Genomic DNA, 18678 nt, shown 5'->3' on the forward strand with positions numbered 1-18678 from the left:
CTGAAAGGAATAATATTTTGTGGAAGGTGCTTGTTTCAATGCTTCATACGCTGCTCTATCGGCCTTCAAGTACCTTGAAGAGTATCAAAAGGTACAAACCAAGTCCAGACTAAGAAGAGAGAAATAGGTGGCAGCACCCACCAAGTGGGCGACTCAAGATTATTGTGGTTGGTAGTTTCAGGATAAATGAGGGTGATGGGGGAAATAGCGTGGTGGTTGAAGACAAACATTGTACATGTATTGCAGCAATGGCTTTGTATTTCCCACGTCCTTTCTGCTTTTCACATAGAGGCAGAGGCTTGTAGAGCTGGAATCCTTCTAGCTCTTTCCCAAGATTGGGATGCTATTGACCTTGAGAGTGCTAACTCATGGTAGGTGCTCTACATCAAACTATGGAGGATAGATCTGACATTGGCGGATTAGGAATGATTGTAAGTCCTATGACATCTTTACACTCCATATTAGACATATCTTCCGTGTAGCTAATGGTATTGCCATGATTATCTAGGATGTACTCTATAAGGATGGTAGTACTAATGCTGGTGGATCAAGTTTATGTCCCCATATCAAGTATTAATGTTGTTCATTTGATAAATTGTTGGCATCCAATTATTCAATATTTCAATATTAGAAGGTAACACGCACTGTGTCTATTAGTTAGTTCTGGAGACCAAAAATTGAAGAAAACCAACCACATTCCAATTATTCAATTGGAATGGCATGAACCTTGGTTTGCAAACTTTTTCCAACAAAATTCCTCTTTTATCCAGTGGGTAAGTGACCATCACTCTTCTCATCCTTCTGGTCTTGCCCAAATTTTAAACCTGTGTCATAGCATTTGGAAAACTCGCAATTCAGTCATTTTTAGAAATTTGCCCTTTCTCCCTGCTCAGGTTACCCATAGTGCAGCTGCTTTATTTCAGCAGTACCGCTCTGCTAAACCCTGGTGGCAGTCCCTCGGAATCTTGGTTTTTCAGATGTGCTTTCTGCTGAAGCTCAAGCCCTTCGACATGGTCTCATGAAGCTCTCAGAGTCCTCCAATCAAGCTGTCATCATTGAAGGCGACTCTAAAATTCTTCTAGATGTCCTCACTGGTAAAGCACAATGCCCTTGGAGGATCAAATTTTTAGTCCAAGATATACCTTTGTAATGGTTTAAGTTCAGTTGTGTTTAAGCATGTTTGGCGGAAGGAAATTGTATGGCTGATGCCTTGGCTCAAGTAGGCCATACTGTTACTGATGTAATCTGTTGCCACTCTCCGCTCCCCCTCTCTGTTACCAAACATTGATTTGGCATATATAAAAGTATGAATAGTTGAACATACCATTTTGCTCCTTAAAATATGACACTTAACATATATCACCTAACGGAAAATTTAACAGTGTACAAATATTATGTCGGGTTTGTTAGTTTATGTATCAATGTGCTATTTTAAAAAGTTGAGAAACCTTAATTTTTAGCGGTGAAAAGTTGATGTATTGTTTCTAAAATTTCTCTTTTTGTTTTAACCTTCAAAACTAAAGCAATTCATGCGGCTTTTAATCCCTTTTTGTGACACTTATTTAGAATGGGGTTCTTCTTAATCTGTTCACTTAATTGTTACCAACAATCAGTATGGGAAGAACACATTATCACAATAAGGAATTTTCATAAAACAAAGGGTTTATCTTGAATTTGTGATCTTGAAACACAATAATTGAAATTTAGAGATCATTTCAAGCATATGTATTGGTGATCTAATAAACTAGTGCAGACATGGCAGTACAGAGGTCACAATATCACATGACTATGGTTTGATGGTGCCTAATTGATAGCCCCACCAGAATACAATTTCTAGATAACTTTTGTCACAGTGATACAAACCCCTGTAGCAAAGCCTCGTGAAAAAGACCAAATGACAAGTTTTAGCTGTTAATTACTAAATCCATTGATGGAACTAATCAAACAAATTCCTACAAAATAAAAGAGAAAAAAAAAAACAATGAAACAAATTAGATTAGTCCAAAATCACAGGTTTCCACTGCTTGTTGGACTAAGCTCTAGATTTTTAACAAGGAAAACTTTCATATGGTTCTAAATCACTCCTAAAAAGTCTATTTTGGAGGCTGGAATTTATAAGCTACGTACTTTGACTTTGTAGTTCCGTATCCTGAAGGAATTTGGATCGATTAAACTTCAAATTAAGCTTAACATAACCTGGACAAAATCATTCATGTTACGTTTGTAATATATGAGAGTATTAGACAAGGAATTCTCAGAGCTCTTATGTTCAGAATGAGCAAAATATGAAATTGATGGCTATCATAGGAAGGATCATACTTGTCTGTATTTTGTGCTGCATACTATTGATGAGGCTCTCTGAGAGTCAATCAGATACCTTAGCACAAGGCCAAGAGCTCAAGGATGGGATGCAGCTTTTTTCAGCATCTGGGATTTTCAGGTTAGGATTCTTCAAGCCTGGGGATGTAAGTAACTCTTACTTAGGCATATGGTACAACAGAAATAATGAAAAAGCAGTATGGGTTGCCAACCGAGATAATCCGATTCTTAACAGTACTGGAGTTCTTAGAATTGATCAGTATGGTAACTTGAAGATTTCACAGAAGATGGTAGATGATATTGTACTGTATTCTGTTATAAAAGCAATCAATACTAGTGCTGTTCTACTTGACAGTGGCAATTTTGTGCTTAGTGAGTTGAACCCTGATGGATCTATAAAGCAGGAGTTGTGGCAAAGCTTTGATTATCCAACTGACACACTTTTGCCAGAAATGAAGTTGGGATTTAATAGCAAAACTGGTCTCAATTGGACTCTCAAATCATGGAGAACTGGAGATTTGCCGAGCATAGGGTCTTTTACACTTGGTTTGGACCCGAGTGGTGTCAAACAAATGGTCATTTCTTGGAGAGGAAATCTGTACTGGACTAGTGGATCTTGGCACACTTGGTGCTTCAGCCTTACAGATGAGTTTTGTAGTAACTATAAGTTCAACTTTAGCTACATATCAAATGAGAATGAAACATACTTGAGTTATTCAGTAGATAAAGGTACCACTATTTTTCCAAGGCTCTTGTTAAGTGAAGAAGGTGAACTCAGAGGTTTCGGGACGGATGCCATGTTTACAGGAGTTTCATGCACTTCTTCCACCAACTCTACCTTGAAAAGAGGGTGTGTTGAGCAGAGGCTACCAGACTGCAGGAAATCTAACAACAAATTCGTGTCAAAACTTGGTGTCATGTCTAGCAGTGGAATCAAGATCCCTGAGAATGAGAACTTGACTCTGATTGATTGTTGGGATGTTTGCTTCAAAATGTGTTCTTGTCTTGCTTACGCTTCTGCAAATGATGATGGCACCGGCTGCGAGATTTGGAAGAAAGGGGCAAGCTTCACACAATACAATTTGGGTGGTTTGAGAGAGATATACATCCTGAAATCCAAAGGTAATCTGTCCACATGTTATGGCATGGGTTAATTGAGCGCATTACATTATGGTGTAAATAGGAACCAACAGTGAGAACATGACTAATGGACTACATGATATCTTGGATTCACTCACCAATTTTCTCACTCTTAACTTTGTCCAAACACCTGCATTAGTCCATTGTTTGTTTTGCATTTTTCTATGTGCCAAGCATTATATTTACAATAAATGACACAACTCACGAGCAGCAAATTTCTACATCTCACACTCTAATGCATATCTTGCCAACTCAGAAGCAAGAAGTTGGAAAGAAACAGTCTGATATGGAACATTAAAGGCAAAGCCAACCTTTCAGCTAGAAGTGAGAGTTTTTCTGGTTACACTACGATGTTGAGGAGGCAACAAGAGATAGCTGATGAAATTTATTAATTTGTCAATTCAGGCAACAAGTGGTGGATATGGCTGCTGATTTTGGTGGGTGGAACTGCACTTCTTCCTCTCCTATGCTCTTCCTGCTATGTACTATGGAAAAAATCAAAATCAAGAGGTAATCACTCACAAAGAATGGAATACAATATGCTCTTATATGAACTTGGTGAAGGGAGAAAACACCAGAAAGATGGAAACATAAACAATGAGTTGCAGTTATTCAGTTTTGATACCATTGCTACTGCTACCAACTGTTTCTCATCAACAAACAAGCTAGGAGAAGGTGGATTTGGATCAGTTTATAAGGTACAATTTCTACTATACACTATAATCTGTCTATTGACTCTATTCATCATTTCATCTAAATAAGAAGATGCAGAGAAGATCCACAGCAGGGACATGCTAATGCCTAGGATCCACAACAGGGACATGCTAATCGGATTTGAACTGATTCATTCCTTTTGTCTTTTTTTTAAACAAAACTGATTCATTCTTAGGAGGTTTGAAAATCACTTGCCTAATTTTAGGGAAAGCTACTTGATGGGAGAGAAGTAGCAATAAAGAGACTTTCAAGAAGCTCAGGACAAGGGCTGGTGGAGTTCAAAAATGAAGCTTTGCTTGTTGCTAAACTCCAACACACTAATTTGGTGAGGCTTTTAGGATTCTGCATTCAAGGAGACGAAAAAATATTGATCTATGAGTATATGCCAAACAAAAGCTTAGATTTCTTCCTCTTCGGTAGGCGTCCAAAATTTCCTTCAAATTTTTTGTAGAAGCTATTTCTATTTCTAACTCCTGCGCTAATTGATTACAGTTATATAACAATTTTCCCTGACAGATGCTGAAAGAAAAAATTTCTTAGATTGGAAGAAACGCTTCAGCATCATAGAGGGGATTGCTCAAGGACTAATCTATCTTCATAAATACTCAAGACTAAAAGTGATTCACAGGGATTTAAAAGCCAGCAACATTTTACTCGACAAGAATCTAAATCCTAAAATATCAGATTTTGGCATGGCTAGGATATGTGGGTTGCATGAGTCAGAAGAAAACACAAATAGAGTTGTTGGAACATAGTAAGTACTAAGTGCTCACACATCTGTTTGCACTTTGCATATACCCACATATTTCAAATGCCTAATTGTCTTTTTAATATCACTGCAGTGGTTATATGTCTCCGGAGTATGCCATGAAAGGTATTGTTTCCATAAAAACTGATGTTTTCAGCTTTGGAGTCCTTCTACTGGAAATTGTAAGTGGAAAGAAGAATAATAGCAACTACCATTCAAAGTCCCAACTCAACCTCATTGGATATGTAAGTTCTCTTGTTCAAACAAGTTGTTTATCAGATATCTGGCATAGTATGTAATTATGTATACACTTACCTCAGTCTGATCCATCTGTATCAAGAATAGGCATGGCAAGGGTTTAACAATAAGACATGTAACCTACTTGTTTTAGGCATGGCAGCTTTGGAATGAAGATAGAGGATTTGAGCTAGCAGACCCAGGATTAGATGAATCGTGCCCCATGACTGAAGTTCGAAGATGCATTCATGTGGGTCTTTTGTGTGTACAAGACCATGCAGAAGACAGGCCAACAATGCCAGATGTTGTTTCCATGCTTGCAAATCAAAACATTCTATTACCTCCTCCTAAGCAACCAGCATTTTTTATAAATAGAGCTGAGAAAGAGTTTATAGAGACATCTGGAAAAGAGTCCGGAAGTTTCTCCACAAATGATGTAACTATATCAGAAATGGAAGCACGATGAATGCAGTTGTAAGTTGTAACTACTAATTACTGTACTATATATGAATCCATGTTACAGAGATGATTGTTAAATGGTGAAATGTGAATGAGCAACAATTGATAGACAGATTAGGGGTTAAAATTTTTGTCAAGGTCATCATATAACTAATAAAGGTACTGAAGAAACGACTTACTGCAAGTAGCTTGCACTGCAACATGCAGCAGCAGTCTCTAGATTTGGTGCTTCCAAGCAGCTACACCAAAGGAGCAAAGGCCATCATCACATGATAGAGCAGAAGTCACAGTAAAGATACTTGAATAATTTGACGGAGAATAAAGAAGGCAAGGACCAAGTTTCAACAAGGAGAGACTTCTAACAATTCCAGAAAGGAGTCATCTCCTTTCATATATATTTGTGATACTGTGGGACGGTGACCTATCCACCCACTTCGATCAATTCCTTTTCTCAAAAGAAAAAAAAAAGAAAAAAAAAATACCACCTTCAAATCTTCAATTGAGGAGGGTATAAGTGTAAAATACAATAAGAAGAAAAGTAGAGGCTCTGTAAAAAGCATGTAATCTCTGTCTATATATGGCGGTGTGACTCGTCTTCCACTAATAATATCTCTCGGCTGCTGCAAATAGGGTTCGGTCTTCTTCTTTCTTCTAGCTCTCGATTTCCGACCAGGCCTTCCTCCCTAGATCGCAGCCATGTCATCCAAGCAAGGTACGTCCTCTCTAATTCAAAAGCCCCAAGCTTTTCAGATTCAATTTCTCGTGTCAATTAATCCCTAACAATTTGTCAGATTCGATGGGATTTTGGAAACGAAGTTGATTTTGCTGCTTTTGTTTTAGGTGGAAAGGCAAAGCCTTTGAAGCAACCCAAGGCTGATAAGAAGGAGTACGATGAGGTATTGGTTTATATTGAATGTTTCAACTTCAAGTTTGTAGCTTTGGTGGATGATATGGATTTGAGAGCTTAGTGTTTAGAGAGGAAAAGATTGTGATTGCTTGAATATGATGGGTTTTATTATCTGGATCGATGGTGGTTTGTGTTTTGGTAGACGGTTTAGAATTCAATTTGTTATGACCAGTGGAATTGGGATGTATACAGATTTGGGTGAAAATTGGATTAGTAACTTTGTTTATTGTTCAGCGAGACGAACTCTCTGTAATTTTGATTTGTTATGCCGTTTGCCAAGTAATTTAGTTTAGAGGCATCTAATGTTTAAGTTGGCATTGGTAAATCCTTTTTCATTGTCAATTATCTTGCTTAGTTTTCTTTTGTAATAGGAAATCTCGATTGGCATACTATTAACTATTCCATAATGAGTCTAGAGAAAGCGTATGTGTAACAAGGAACCACATAATGACCAGCAATTGCTACCAGGAATGGTTGCATTAGTCTTCTAGTTTGGAATGTTTAGGTGCCTTGCACTTTTGCATACGTTATCTATTTTATGTTATTACCAGAATATAAGCTGTTCCTTGATTCCTTGCTGTTTTATGCTGAATCTCTTATTCTAAGTATGAGTGTTGTGTTGTCCTGCTCAAATTTAGATCTTCATCCTCGGGTTTGAACCTGTTTATATGTGTTTTCAGATCTTATTATCATATGTGCAGGGCCCTTCCACTAAGGGAATATTTTTTTGACTCATATGAGGGATAGGGCATTTCACAAACTTTTTGACTTATAAAATTTGCTTTCATTGTTCCTTGTGATAAGAATATCTATTTGCTACTGTGCAGGATGATTTGGCTAAGCTTCAGAAGAAGAAGGATGAGGAAAAGGTGAGAGTTCAATTTTCAGAATGTCCTGGTTACTTGATGTAGTTGTTTGACTAATTACTAATAAAAAGATGTTATTCAAATGATGAGCAGGCACTGAAGGAGCTTAGAGCCAAGGCATCACAGAAGGGTTCTTTTGGAGGTGCTGGCCTCAAGAAGAGTGGAAAGAAATGAGAGGGGTTTTCGGTACCCAAAGTTGGGATGTGATATAATATTATCTGTGTTGAAGTCTTTCAATTTATGGGATGGTCTAATTTCTAGCTGAATGTGCTCCTAACGCTCATATGAGTGTCAGTGTAACATTAAGACTAAATAAACTGAAGTGTCCTTCTTAATTATCTTGTTATGTATGGAGCAAGTTCCCCCTATGAGCAAATGAGAATGATAAATGTGCTACTTCGTTCTTTGGAGTTCCTCTTGTGAGCAAATGAGAATGATAAATGTGCTGCCTTGTATGTGCTACAATGATTGAATCACTGTGGTTTACAACTTTGCAGGAATCAATCTTCACATCTGTGTTCGATGAAGGTTTTGGAACATTAAAATCAACTTCAAGCTCGTGTAGCCCTTTATTACATTTAAGCCGGTACAAGAACAAAGACATCTGTGCTTGAGCTTTACCTTTCTCTTCCCACTTTAATCTTTCTCGACCTTCTCATTCATTGTATGCCAAGATTCTGCAATCTTTCTAAGTTGCACGTGAACGCTTATTCTACGTTGTGTCATTCTACTCCAATGAATCTTCCAGTGCTGATGAAAGTGTTGGAAGTAAATGATATATATTCTCATTGATCTGCTGCGCTAGTGAACTGTGAAATTCAATTTGGCAGTCAGACTACTATAATTCTCCACTTAAATTTGTTATAGCTTTCTCAGTTATGTGACTTATATGTCCCCCAGTGTGCCCTCCAATTCAAAGACTACATCATCGGAAATGTGCCCTGCACGGCTATACCCAAAGAGCTTCACTTGGAACTTCTTCTCTGCATTAAATGGCTCTAGAGTCTCCCATGGTGCTATTTTTCATGTCATTCCAACATCTGCTCATCATCTGTGTTTGAACAGGAGGCAGGGTAATGGATAACCGGTGCAAGTCAGAATCTTATCAGTTCTTCCGTTCATGCCTAAACTGGATTCTAGAACATGGCCAAAGTTTTGTATTAGGTTCATTAATCAACACAAGACCGTAAACATTCCAATGTCACATAGAGATAAAAGATAAGGCGCCATTTGTGCATAACCAACAAACAGTCCTCTACCAAAAACCTTGCCTTTCGGTTGACTAGAGAATAGAGTTGCATCATTTTCTTTAAACATGGAATCTATTTTTCTGTTTCATTCATAATCACACTTAAGCACAACAAGAAATCTATAAATGATTTAGTCTTGTAAAGTAAAGAAAAGAGGAATAGAAGACACAGAGAGAATAGTTGGGAGGAGGTAGAAGTGTTCTCATTCATTCTCATTAGTCTTCTTATATAGAGGTAGGGTTTACATCAGAGTACATAACTAATGAGTAATTATGTGGACAACCACATAGATTATAATATTTATAACACTCCCCCTTGGATGTCCACCAATGAATGATAAAATTGGACGCGCTTAATGTTGTCTTGTTAAAACCTTGTCAGGTAACACAAACCCAGTGGGAGAAAAATAACCCTGGTCGAAGGAGAAAAAGAGTACAACGCGCATATGTCTTTTCTTAGGTGACATAGTTCTGGATGCTCCCCCTAATGAGAATCTCCCCCTGAGCGTTGCAAGCTTCATGCGCCGTAAATAACGGTTTGATTGTTCATCACTAAAATGACACCATGCGTGTTTTGCATATGAGGGCTCATTATGAAATTTCAAACCTGCAAAATTAAAACAATACCAACAGAGCTAGACGATTTCCAATACGTCTTACCTCATTTAATTATATGATCAAATTCATACACTAAGCAATAGCTAAACAACATAAGAAAATTCACATTTAAACATTGAAAAATCTCATGGCATATCTAGCCTTACACACTAATATCTTTGTGCAGTGATACATCCCATACACTAATATCTTTGTGCAGTGATACATCCCATATAAGCTCTTCAAGAGCTCTAACTAATTCATAACTTTGAAAGTTAGAATATGTAGTAACATAATGATCATAATTCGAATTCGATTTTGTAGTCCAATCATAGTACTCCTTGAGGCAGTTTTGATCATGTTAATTATAACAGAATGAGTATATATGAGCTAGCTTTAGACTATTTGATTCCATAAATTAGATTCAGGTTTTCTCAAGTATTCGTGAATCGAATTACATTAGAATCATTCATGTACTTGAATCCTATAAGGATTTGACAGGCGATAAGCTTGTAATGACACTTCATTTTTGAGAATTTACTTTTAGCAACGTGTCTTTTATGATCCTCATAATATACAATGACAAATGTCATAAGTCTCTCGTCAATAACAACTATATCTATTATGTAACACCACTACCAGGAGAAGCACTTTAGCCTAGCTTAATTCGTGGGCTAAGATCTGGCTCGTCGGCTAAGATTTCGTCGGGAAAAGGTCGTCGGTAATGACTTTAGCCGACAAAAAAAAAATTTCGTCGGCTATAGTCCCACAGTTTAGCCGACGAAAAACATGTCGTCGGTTTTTTTCCCAGACTTTAGCCGACGAAACAATTAAGATATTCGTCGGTTAAAGTCTGTAATAAAAAAATTTTTCCCAGACTATAGCCGACGAAATATAGTCTGTTTCGTCGGCTAAACCTTATAAAAAATTTTAAAAATAACTATAGCCGACGAAATATAGTCTGTTTCGTCCGCTAAACCTTATAAAAAAATTTTGAAAAATAACTATAGCCGACGAAATATGCCATAATTCGTCGGCTAAACCTTATAAAAAATTTAAAAATACTATAGCCGACGAATAAACCTTTAAATATCGTCGGCTAAACCTTTAAATATCGTCGGCTAAAGTTGCTGGTTTTTGAAAAAAAAAACTGCAGAAACTTTCGACTACCTCCAATCACCACCAAAATTTGACAGAATCTTCCTCTCAACATTTCGAACAACTTTCTAGAAGAAGTCGAAGCCCAATTCTAAGCCTAAACAGGTCAATTGAATCAAAATATAAAAATCCCCAATTTTAAACCCTAAAAACTTCAAATCTTCGATTCTCCTCACACACACCGAATCGAGCTACCAAATTCTAGGGGAATGTAGTACTAATCAAACTCAACTTATCCATATATAGAACTCACCAAATGGTGACATGAGGAAAGAGAAATTCGATCAACACCGAATCCGAACCGGCGGAGTTTTGGAGCTCGATTTATCCCTCACGGTGGCGCCACTCGATGCACCACCTGTCCAGTAATGAAGTAGAGACGACGGCGAAGCTTTTGGGACAAGTGTGGCGGTCTCCGGTGGCTTGACGGCGGAGCTAGGCCGAGAAGAAAATCCGGAACTTTTTCTGATTTTCTGACTTCTTACCATCCACCTCCGATAAAACTCTTATATAAAGGACTTTACCCGACGAAATTATTTATTTTCGTCAGCTAAACTCTTTTGAAAATTTTGGTTGACTGCCAAAAAAAATTGAAAATTTTGAAAATTTTTCAACTTTAGCCGACAACTTTTCATATATTTTCGTCGGCTAAAGTCCTTTTAAAATTTTCCTCCAAATTTGGTTTACCGCTAAAAAATTTTTGACGTTAGCCAACGACTTTTTTAATATCTCGTCGACTAAAGTCTATAAATTCACGAAAACGCTCATATCTCCCTCTATATTACGTAGTTTTATCAAACCATCCACACGAAAAACTTTCACGTAGATGAGACGCAACCGCCTATATAAAAATTTTGAGATATTTACCTTCCAACGATAGGGCTCCCCATAGATGAGACGCAACTGCTTATATAAAAATTTTGAGACATTTACCTTCCGACGATAGGGCTCCCCATAGGGAATAATAACTGTAAATAGGGTTGACCGCTACTATTGGCACCAAGACGTTACCCGATTTACTTGATTTTTGAATCATAACTGTATTTCACCATTCTGAACACATCTTATTTCACGAGATTTTTGATAATTTTGCATCCTATGTAGAGTTGGTTCACAAAATTGTATAACCTACTAAACAAGTTATACAACATTAGTAGACACGTTGTGATTCTGATGACTAAAATTCACAAACCAGAATTTGACCGTCAGATATGATCATTATGATGAAAGATGTCTATGGTAAAAAATTCAACTGGATCCGACAACGTTAAGGGCTCGATCGAAACGGTCAACCCTAATCAATCTTCACTTATCACACGAAAACACTCATATCTCCCTCTATATTACGTAGTTTGGTCAAACCTTCCACATGAAAAACTCTCACGTAGATGAGACGCAACTGCCATATAAAAATTTTAAGACATTTACCTTCCGATGATAGAGCTCCCCATAGGGAATAATAACGGTAAATAGTAGACACGTTGTGATTCCGATGACTAAAATTCACAAATCAAAATTCGACCGTCAGATATGATCATTATGACGAAAGATGTCAATGGTAAAAAATTCAACTGGATTCGACAATGTTAAGGGCTCGATCGAAACGGTCAACTCTAATCAGAAATAAGAAAACTGCATTTTGAAGCCTAAACAGACTCAGATGGTCAAAAAGGCTCATATGTCATGGCATTAGTAATGAGTTTGACTCGTAGGGCCGTTACGCTTCCGGAAAGGTATCACAATAGTCAATCGGACACCAAACGCCAAATCTGCAGCATAGTGAATAATAAGGGTAAATTGCATTGACCGCAACTATCGGCACCGAGACTTTACCGGAATACTGTGATTTTTCAACCGTAGACGTATTTCACCATTCTGGTTATATCTTATTTCACGACTTTTTTGTGTTTGAAGGTTCTACGTATAGTTTTTTTTCCCAGATGAGTTGTTGTCCAGATTTGCAAATATAAGGCACTTTGACTATAGCCAACGAAAAAAATTATTCAGACGACGAAATTTTAATTTCGTTGTCTAAAGTCCACGTTAGCTGACGAAAAAAATAATTCGCCGGCCTGGTTTTTTTATTTTCGTCGGCTAAAGCCTTTCTTCTGGTAGTGCACTGTATTTACAGAAAATTGTCACATATAAAGAAAGATATTCATAATCCCCATGTCTCTTGTAGAAATTATGCCATAGTGATTTATTTTCACTATGATCAATACCCTTTTGTATCATGTAGGGTTAAAGGTATAAGTATCTCATCACGTTTCAAATATTCAGTTTCATTAGAATTGCCTCTTTCCAATTTGGTCAATAATATGTTTTGTCGACATGCATAATGAAACGTGTGATACATCGTTATACAATCCTTAATGGTCTTTGGTAGCTACCATTTGTAAATTTCATAGATGATCATCATTCATAGATCCCACACATAGTTATATGCATGCATTTGATTTTGGGTACATATGCCACTTCTAGGGCAAATATTGTCACTTCTAAGACAAATAATATCTAGCGAATGTGGATCTTTTACTTATAATATCACATAGAGCATTATATGACATGTATAATCTTCTATTGTCAGGAGCTTAAAACTTTAGACCTGGCGGATACATTCCACTCAAATTCAATCCGTTATTCAAATGACAGTAGTCTTATTCTCCCCAAACAGCGGGAAGACTGTTTTATTTTGACCATCTATAAATATGCGTTTAAAGCTCTATTACTTTCTTTCTAGTGAGATGTTCATTAGCTGGTGCAAGGAAGAAAATTTCTGTGATTACGAAAATTTTGACCCTCCAAAATATGGAAATTTCAACAGAAATTTCGGGAAAATATCGATTGCAGTAAAAAAATAAAAAAATTGACTAAAATTTGAAGAAAAACAAGGAAATTTTAAACCTGAGTCTCAAATTGATGATCGAGTACAATATTTTCAATGACGCGTCCATGTTCAGTGCGGCTGAAACTGTTGCCTTCCCACCAATCACTTGTAAATAACTATTTGAATCCCGCCTTCTTCTTGATCAAGCTTTCTAAGAAAATGAAGTTTGTTGCGAATCGAGTTGATGTAGCCTGAATAATTTCTCCTTTGCAAAACTCCTGCATTTTGGTCAACAACAAATTATGATTGTAAACGTACTTTGAAATAATTTTACCTTTATTACCTTAGAAATTTGCTCTTTCTTTCCCATTTCTTCGAACATGAGATCGATGCAGTGAGCTGCATAAGAAGTCCAATAAGCGTTATGGTTTTTCATCAACTTCTTACCAGCTTTAACATAATTAGTAGCATTGTCAGTCACCACTTGAACCACATTGCGCTCTCCAACCTCTCTTATAACTCCCTTCAACAATTTGTATGTATACTCATGCTCTTTCTTCTCACCAGAAGAATCAACAGACTTGAGAAAAACAGAGGTACTTTTGGAGTAGACCATGAAATTTATGTTGGACAATCTAGTTTGCCCTTTCCATCCATCGCACATGATCGTCCATCCGTAGGTCTCCCGTGTTGCCTTGAGTGTGTCAACATATTCATAACTGTCTTTGAATTCCATATCCAAGTACTTGTTTCTTATCTCATAAGGTGTAGGGGCAATACTCCTTCCCCTGCTCTTTGGATTCCAATCACCGTATTTTCATAATGAGGAGATGTTGCTTTCGCAGCAGGGACATTGTCATAAATAAAAAACTTACTGATAAAATGACCCATCATCTCCTTAACTGAACATTTAGAGAATGAATCTTTGATATTCTTTTGACGGGATTGAAAATTACTTTTAAGTTTTGCTACCAACGGTTGTGTTGATTATGACTCTCTAACACTTGTTGCTCGTCGCATGTGTGTGCAGCTACTAGACCCATCTCGGTTAGGAACTTTGTGGGGGTGCTCTCTATTCCATTGTGCTTCTTTAGAGTCACGAATTTCTTGTTGATATGCTCTCAGTTCCTCATGGCCCATGTCCTCATCAAGGTACACTTCATCGTCACTATTATCTTCTGAGCCAATTAATTCTCCATGAAGCTCTACTCGAACATCTTCCATCATATGTATTTTTTTGTCTTTTCTTTTTACTTACTCATCAAGAAGGATACGATAAAATTCTTCACTTCTATTGGAACAGCCTCACACTGTTGCACATTGTTTCCAGGATCCATGCCGTTGAGGTGGTATTTAAGGCGTGTCACTCTACCACTCTTCATCGTAATCCGACAATATTTACATATGTTACCGTTTTGGGAATTTGTTCACCGTGCTCCCATGTAAGATCACGTCTACTTCCTCCACTAGTCATTGTATTTCTTTATAAAAGACTCATACACAAAAACTTAGTTAATTAGAACTCTAAACATTAAATATATATATATGCACTGTGCATCTATTAATATTAACTAATAAGTAATAATCACCAAAACATAGGAGCAGGGGAACAATGTATGTTAAATGGGAAAGAAACGGGAAGCCGAAGAGAATAAATGAAAAATGAAGTAATGGATCATCAAAGGTGCAAAAAAAGGATTACAATTAAGAGGTTTTGTAGGAATTTTTTTTTGAAAGGTAGTTATAAACATTTGACATGTAGATATATTAAAAAGGATTAAGAAGTGTAGGTAAAAAAGTTAGTTGTAGATTAGACATTTACCTAATTTTTACTTTTCAGATTCGGAAAGAATCCAATATATATTGTAAAGATACTAAGATGAACAAGTTGGATGGTTAGTAGGGTTGGTTAAGGCGTTAGGCTTGTACTAACCTAAACAAGGTTCGAATCCCCTGGGGTGCAAAATTGAACATTTTGCTTCAATTTTAGCTCCATGGAAGGAGGACATGTGGAGGACCACGGAGAAGCAAATGCTGCAAAGGTAGGACCACGTGCAAAGCGCCAAAACCAGTCAAAATTTTTGGCGGGATTTCAAAAGTTTCGTAAAATATCTTGAAATATCGCGATATATCGAAAGTTCGGACGAGAAATGCTTGGGAGGGAAAAAATATATCGATTTTTAACTCCTTGGGCTGGTGGCGAACCTAAACCAAGTATATATGAGATCAAAAACATTATATTTATTAGTATCAACCAAGATATTATTCTCTAATGGCGTACCTACAACTTTTATATGTACAGCCGTATTAGGAACTCTAACATTATATCATGACATTCTCTTCAGGATAACCATGTCACTTGGATACACATGCATCCTACAAATCAAATGGCATGGGGTTTAGACTATTTATGTTAATATGGATGGTCTCATAAATATTTGAAAAACTTAACTGAGGGAACTTTAAAGTTAGCATTATAGTTACTAGATCCCATCATGAAAGCCCCAAACAAGGTTTTATGAGGGGTAGGAACTAGTTGCTGAAATACTAACTGATAATTTTTAGCACCTTTGAGATGATTTTGCTTCATTGCATAACATTGAATATGTTATTCATTAGCCTTTTTTGCTTATGACCTTTTCCTTATATGATTCGGACTTTAATCTTGAATCATATGATGTCATTTAATAGTTTAACTTAAGAGTCGTCATTAATTGTCACATCCCGACCTTATTTTTACCTTATTTACTAGCTTGATTATAATAAGAATTTTACCGTCTTCGTCATTGAGTTAATAGTTTAATTGGTCTCTAGAGGGGTTTCGGGGACGATCATGTGCGGAGGATTGTTCGTAGGAGGAAAATATGACGACGGTAAAAATGGTAAATTTTAGCTAGTAAAAGGTAATTTTTATTCCGGTATTATTTTTTTCAGGGTGTTTTATTTTTGGAATTGGGTTGTATATAGGACTTGGACCGGGTAGGAGTCCCAAGCCTATTTCTTCTTCTCTTTTTTTCTTTCTCTTTTCTCTTCCTTCTCCTTCCCGTGCTCTCTCCCCTTTCGCCGGAAACTTCCAGCTGCCAGCTGTCACCGTCCGGCTAGCCACCAGCCACCCCTCCACCCCAGTTCGGACCCCATCTCCTCCTCTCCCTCCCCGGCCTAGCCCCCGAGCCGTTAGCCCGCCGGAAGAAGAGAAACCTCGCCGGAGACGTCGGGAAGCTTTTCGCCGGAACTCCCTCCTCCGGCCACCAATCTAGGCAAGCTTGGTATGGTTTTGTAGCCCTCGAACCCAGCAGCCTTGCCCTAAAAGGACTCACTCCCTCTTGAGCTAGGTAAGGAGAAATCTGAGGTGGAAGTTTTATGGCGTTTTTGATGTTTTTTGTCGATTATCCTAGTTAGGCTTGGAATTGGTGTTTGTGCTAGTTAGGAAAGTTGTAGAGCATGATGAGAGGATTATTCTATCAAAATTTCATAGGAATCGGAGGTCGCCGGAATTGGCCTCTAGCCGCCGCTGCCGGCAGAGCCGCCGCGGTTTGGGAGATTTTTAGGGTTTTAAATGTTGAATATTAAGGGGATTATATTGATGTGATTTATGGAATTTTTGGATGAGATTTGGAAAGATTTGTGAATTTCCGAAGTGTGGTATTTTTGGCGGTTAATTAATGTAGAATCCGGCCGTAGGATTTAAGTCGTATTTTTGGGGAGGTTGTATTTATGACTGTCGAGTATGATATTTAAGTTCGGATCGTTTCGATTTAAGAATATCGAAGTTAGGCAATGATGAGCGTATTTATGGCTCTCGGGTAATTTTGCCTGTTTTGATTAAATATTTGATTGTTAGTTGGGAAATTAATATTATATTTGGAACAGGACGTGAGGAGGCTCGAGCAGACGAGGCCCCAGATCGACGTTAGGCTTAGGCCTAATTTGTGAGTGGACCTTTGTTTTAAATAAAATGCATGCTATAGTTCATAAATGAACAATTATTGTTGTGGAGCATTTTGACGTCATTTTATTTTGACGATTTTATTTCTCTTGGAGAGTTACCGAAAATGGGATTTTCGGTGGATATAAATATGTATTTATGAGAGAGTATGTATATAAAATGCTAGCTAGCCATATGTGTCTGTCCACCTTAATGGCGTAGCATATAGCCGCATTATGGTGTGACGTGAGCGTAGTAGCCCTATTTGAGTGTTTAATTCATATAGGGGGTATGGACACATATTTATACACCCGTCTGTCCACCTTAATGGCGTAGTGTAGCACCGCATTAAGGCGTGACGTGAGCGTTGGACGCGAGCGTAGTAGCCCTATATAGACCCATGAATTTATATAGGGAGTATGGACGAGTGTAAATATATACATATATTATAGAGTCTGAGAGGCTCGATATTTTATGAGATAAAAGTTTTATCGCTTGCGGCATGCATTCGATTTTTCCTTAGAAATTAATTTGGGGAAACATAAATATTTTATTTATTATTTTATTTTTGTCCACTCACTCTAACGTTATTAAATATTTTTCTCTGGGCCCTTCATTTTAAATTGCCCAGTCTGCAAAGTTCGGGTTGGATCTAGTAGGAGGCGAGGCATAGTCACCCGCATTTCCGCCAGTTTTCATCAGTAGGTTACCTGTTTAACCTACTAGTGTTTTCTTGCTTCCGCTAGTGTCTAGTTGCTCTGAATACTTTGGGATTATTGTATTTTATGTTTAGAATTTCTAAAGGATAATTATGTGATGTTTGGACGTGTTGTATTAAGAGTGTAATTTGGAATTTTCGAGTTAGGGTTGTCCATTTTCAAGGGAGATTTTCTCAATCTTTTCAGTAAATTTTCCTTGGAGGTGGTCCCCGCACGACTTACTCCGGGTTTCAGGGTGAAATTCGGGGTGGGTCGTGTCATTAATTGCCAACAACGATAGGGGAGTCAACTTTTAGGACAACAATTTGCCGCCTGCATGCCCAAAGATTAAAATATCGGTATCTATATATCTATCGGAACTTTGAAAAAAAGAGATATCAGATATATCGACAAAATAGCGGGGATACATGGGAAACTAATATTTTATCTGAAATATTTAATTCCAAGATGATATAAAAATATATAATCATTAACTTCTACATGTAGAAAAAGACTCTAGGTCATGTATTTCTCCATAGAGAAATTTTATTCACATATTGGTAGATACTAGATACACATCTCTTACTTATTACACTACCTTAAGATTTTTATATTTTATTATTTTGCTTAATACACAACCTCAAACTTTCTAAAATACTCTCATTCACAATACCCACTTGTTCACTAAATACTAATTGAACTTTTTTTATTAATTGAAAAAAAAAAGACTGAAAGAATAAATAGATATATATATATATAATTTTTTTTTTCCAAAAAGGAGATAGAATATATATGCTTAATCAACATATATAACACGATCAAAGAGAGTTCAAG

General features: G+C 37.1%; 3 protein-coding genes across 3 annotated transcripts in view; all 3 read left to right on the forward strand.

Moving 5' to 3' along the window:
* LOC101301130 overlaps positions 1–1216 on the forward strand; it is a 16555-nt gene extending 15339 nt beyond the window's left edge. The window contains exons 2-3 of the mRNA XM_004306240.1: positions 376–431; positions 894–1216. Of these exons, the coding sequence (XP_004306288.1) occupies positions 376–431; positions 894–1022 (185 nt within the window). The 3' untranslated portion in view covers positions 1023–1216. The remainder of the gene's footprint in view (positions 1–375; positions 432–893) is intronic.
* A 1007-nt stretch (positions 1217–2223) lies between these two features.
* LOC101309951 (G-type lectin S-receptor-like serine/threonine-protein kinase CES101-like) lies at positions 2224–5788 on the forward strand. The gene is made up of 6 exons (XM_004304454.1): positions 2224–3441; positions 3865–4157; positions 4379–4589; positions 4690–4927; positions 5016–5166; positions 5313–5788. The coding sequence occupies exons 1-6, from the start codon at positions 2286–2288 to the stop codon at positions 5622–5624; spliced, it is 2361 nt and encodes a 786-aa protein (XP_004304502.1). The 5' UTR covers positions 2224–2285; the 3' UTR covers positions 5625–5788.
* A 380-nt stretch (positions 5789–6168) lies between these two features.
* Positions 6169–7790, forward strand: LOC101310242 (translation machinery-associated protein 7-like). Its single transcript, XM_004304455.1, has 4 exons — positions 6169–6329; positions 6458–6513; positions 7352–7393; positions 7484–7790. Exons 1-4 carry the CDS (start codon positions 6314–6316, stop codon positions 7562–7564), a joined length of 195 nt encoding a protein of 64 aa, XP_004304503.1. The 5' UTR covers positions 6169–6313; the 3' UTR covers positions 7565–7790.
* The last annotated feature ends 10888 nt before the right edge of the window (positions 7791–18678 follow it).

The sequence above is a fragment of the Fragaria vesca genome, linkage group LG6 (assembly GCF_000184155.1).
Source record: "Fragaria vesca subsp. vesca linkage group LG6, FraVesHawaii_1.0, whole genome shotgun sequence".
Classification (NCBI taxonomy): Eukaryota; Viridiplantae; Streptophyta; class Magnoliopsida; order Rosales; family Rosaceae; genus Fragaria; species Fragaria vesca.

Coding starts and splice junctions, on each gene's coding strand:
- LOC101309951 (XM_004304454.1), top strand. CDS start 2,286: ATGAAATTGATGGCTATCATAGGAAGGATCATACTTGTCTGTATTTTG. Junction 3,442..3,864: donor ATACATCCTGAAATCCAAAG/GTAATCTGTCCA, acceptor TTGTCAATTCAG/GCAACAAGTGGTGGATATGG. Junction 4,928..5,015: donor AATAGAGTTGTTGGAACATA/GTAAGTACTAAG, acceptor ATATCACTGCAG/TGGTTATATGTCTCCGGAGT.
- LOC101310242 (XM_004304455.1), top strand. Junction 6,514..7,351: donor ATAAGAAGGAGTACGATGAG/GTATTGGTTTAT, acceptor GCTACTGTGCAG/GATGATTTGGCTAAGCTTCA. Junction 7,394..7,483: donor AGAAGAAGGATGAGGAAAAG/GTGAGAGTTCAA, acceptor AATGATGAGCAG/GCACTGAAGGAGCTTAGAGC.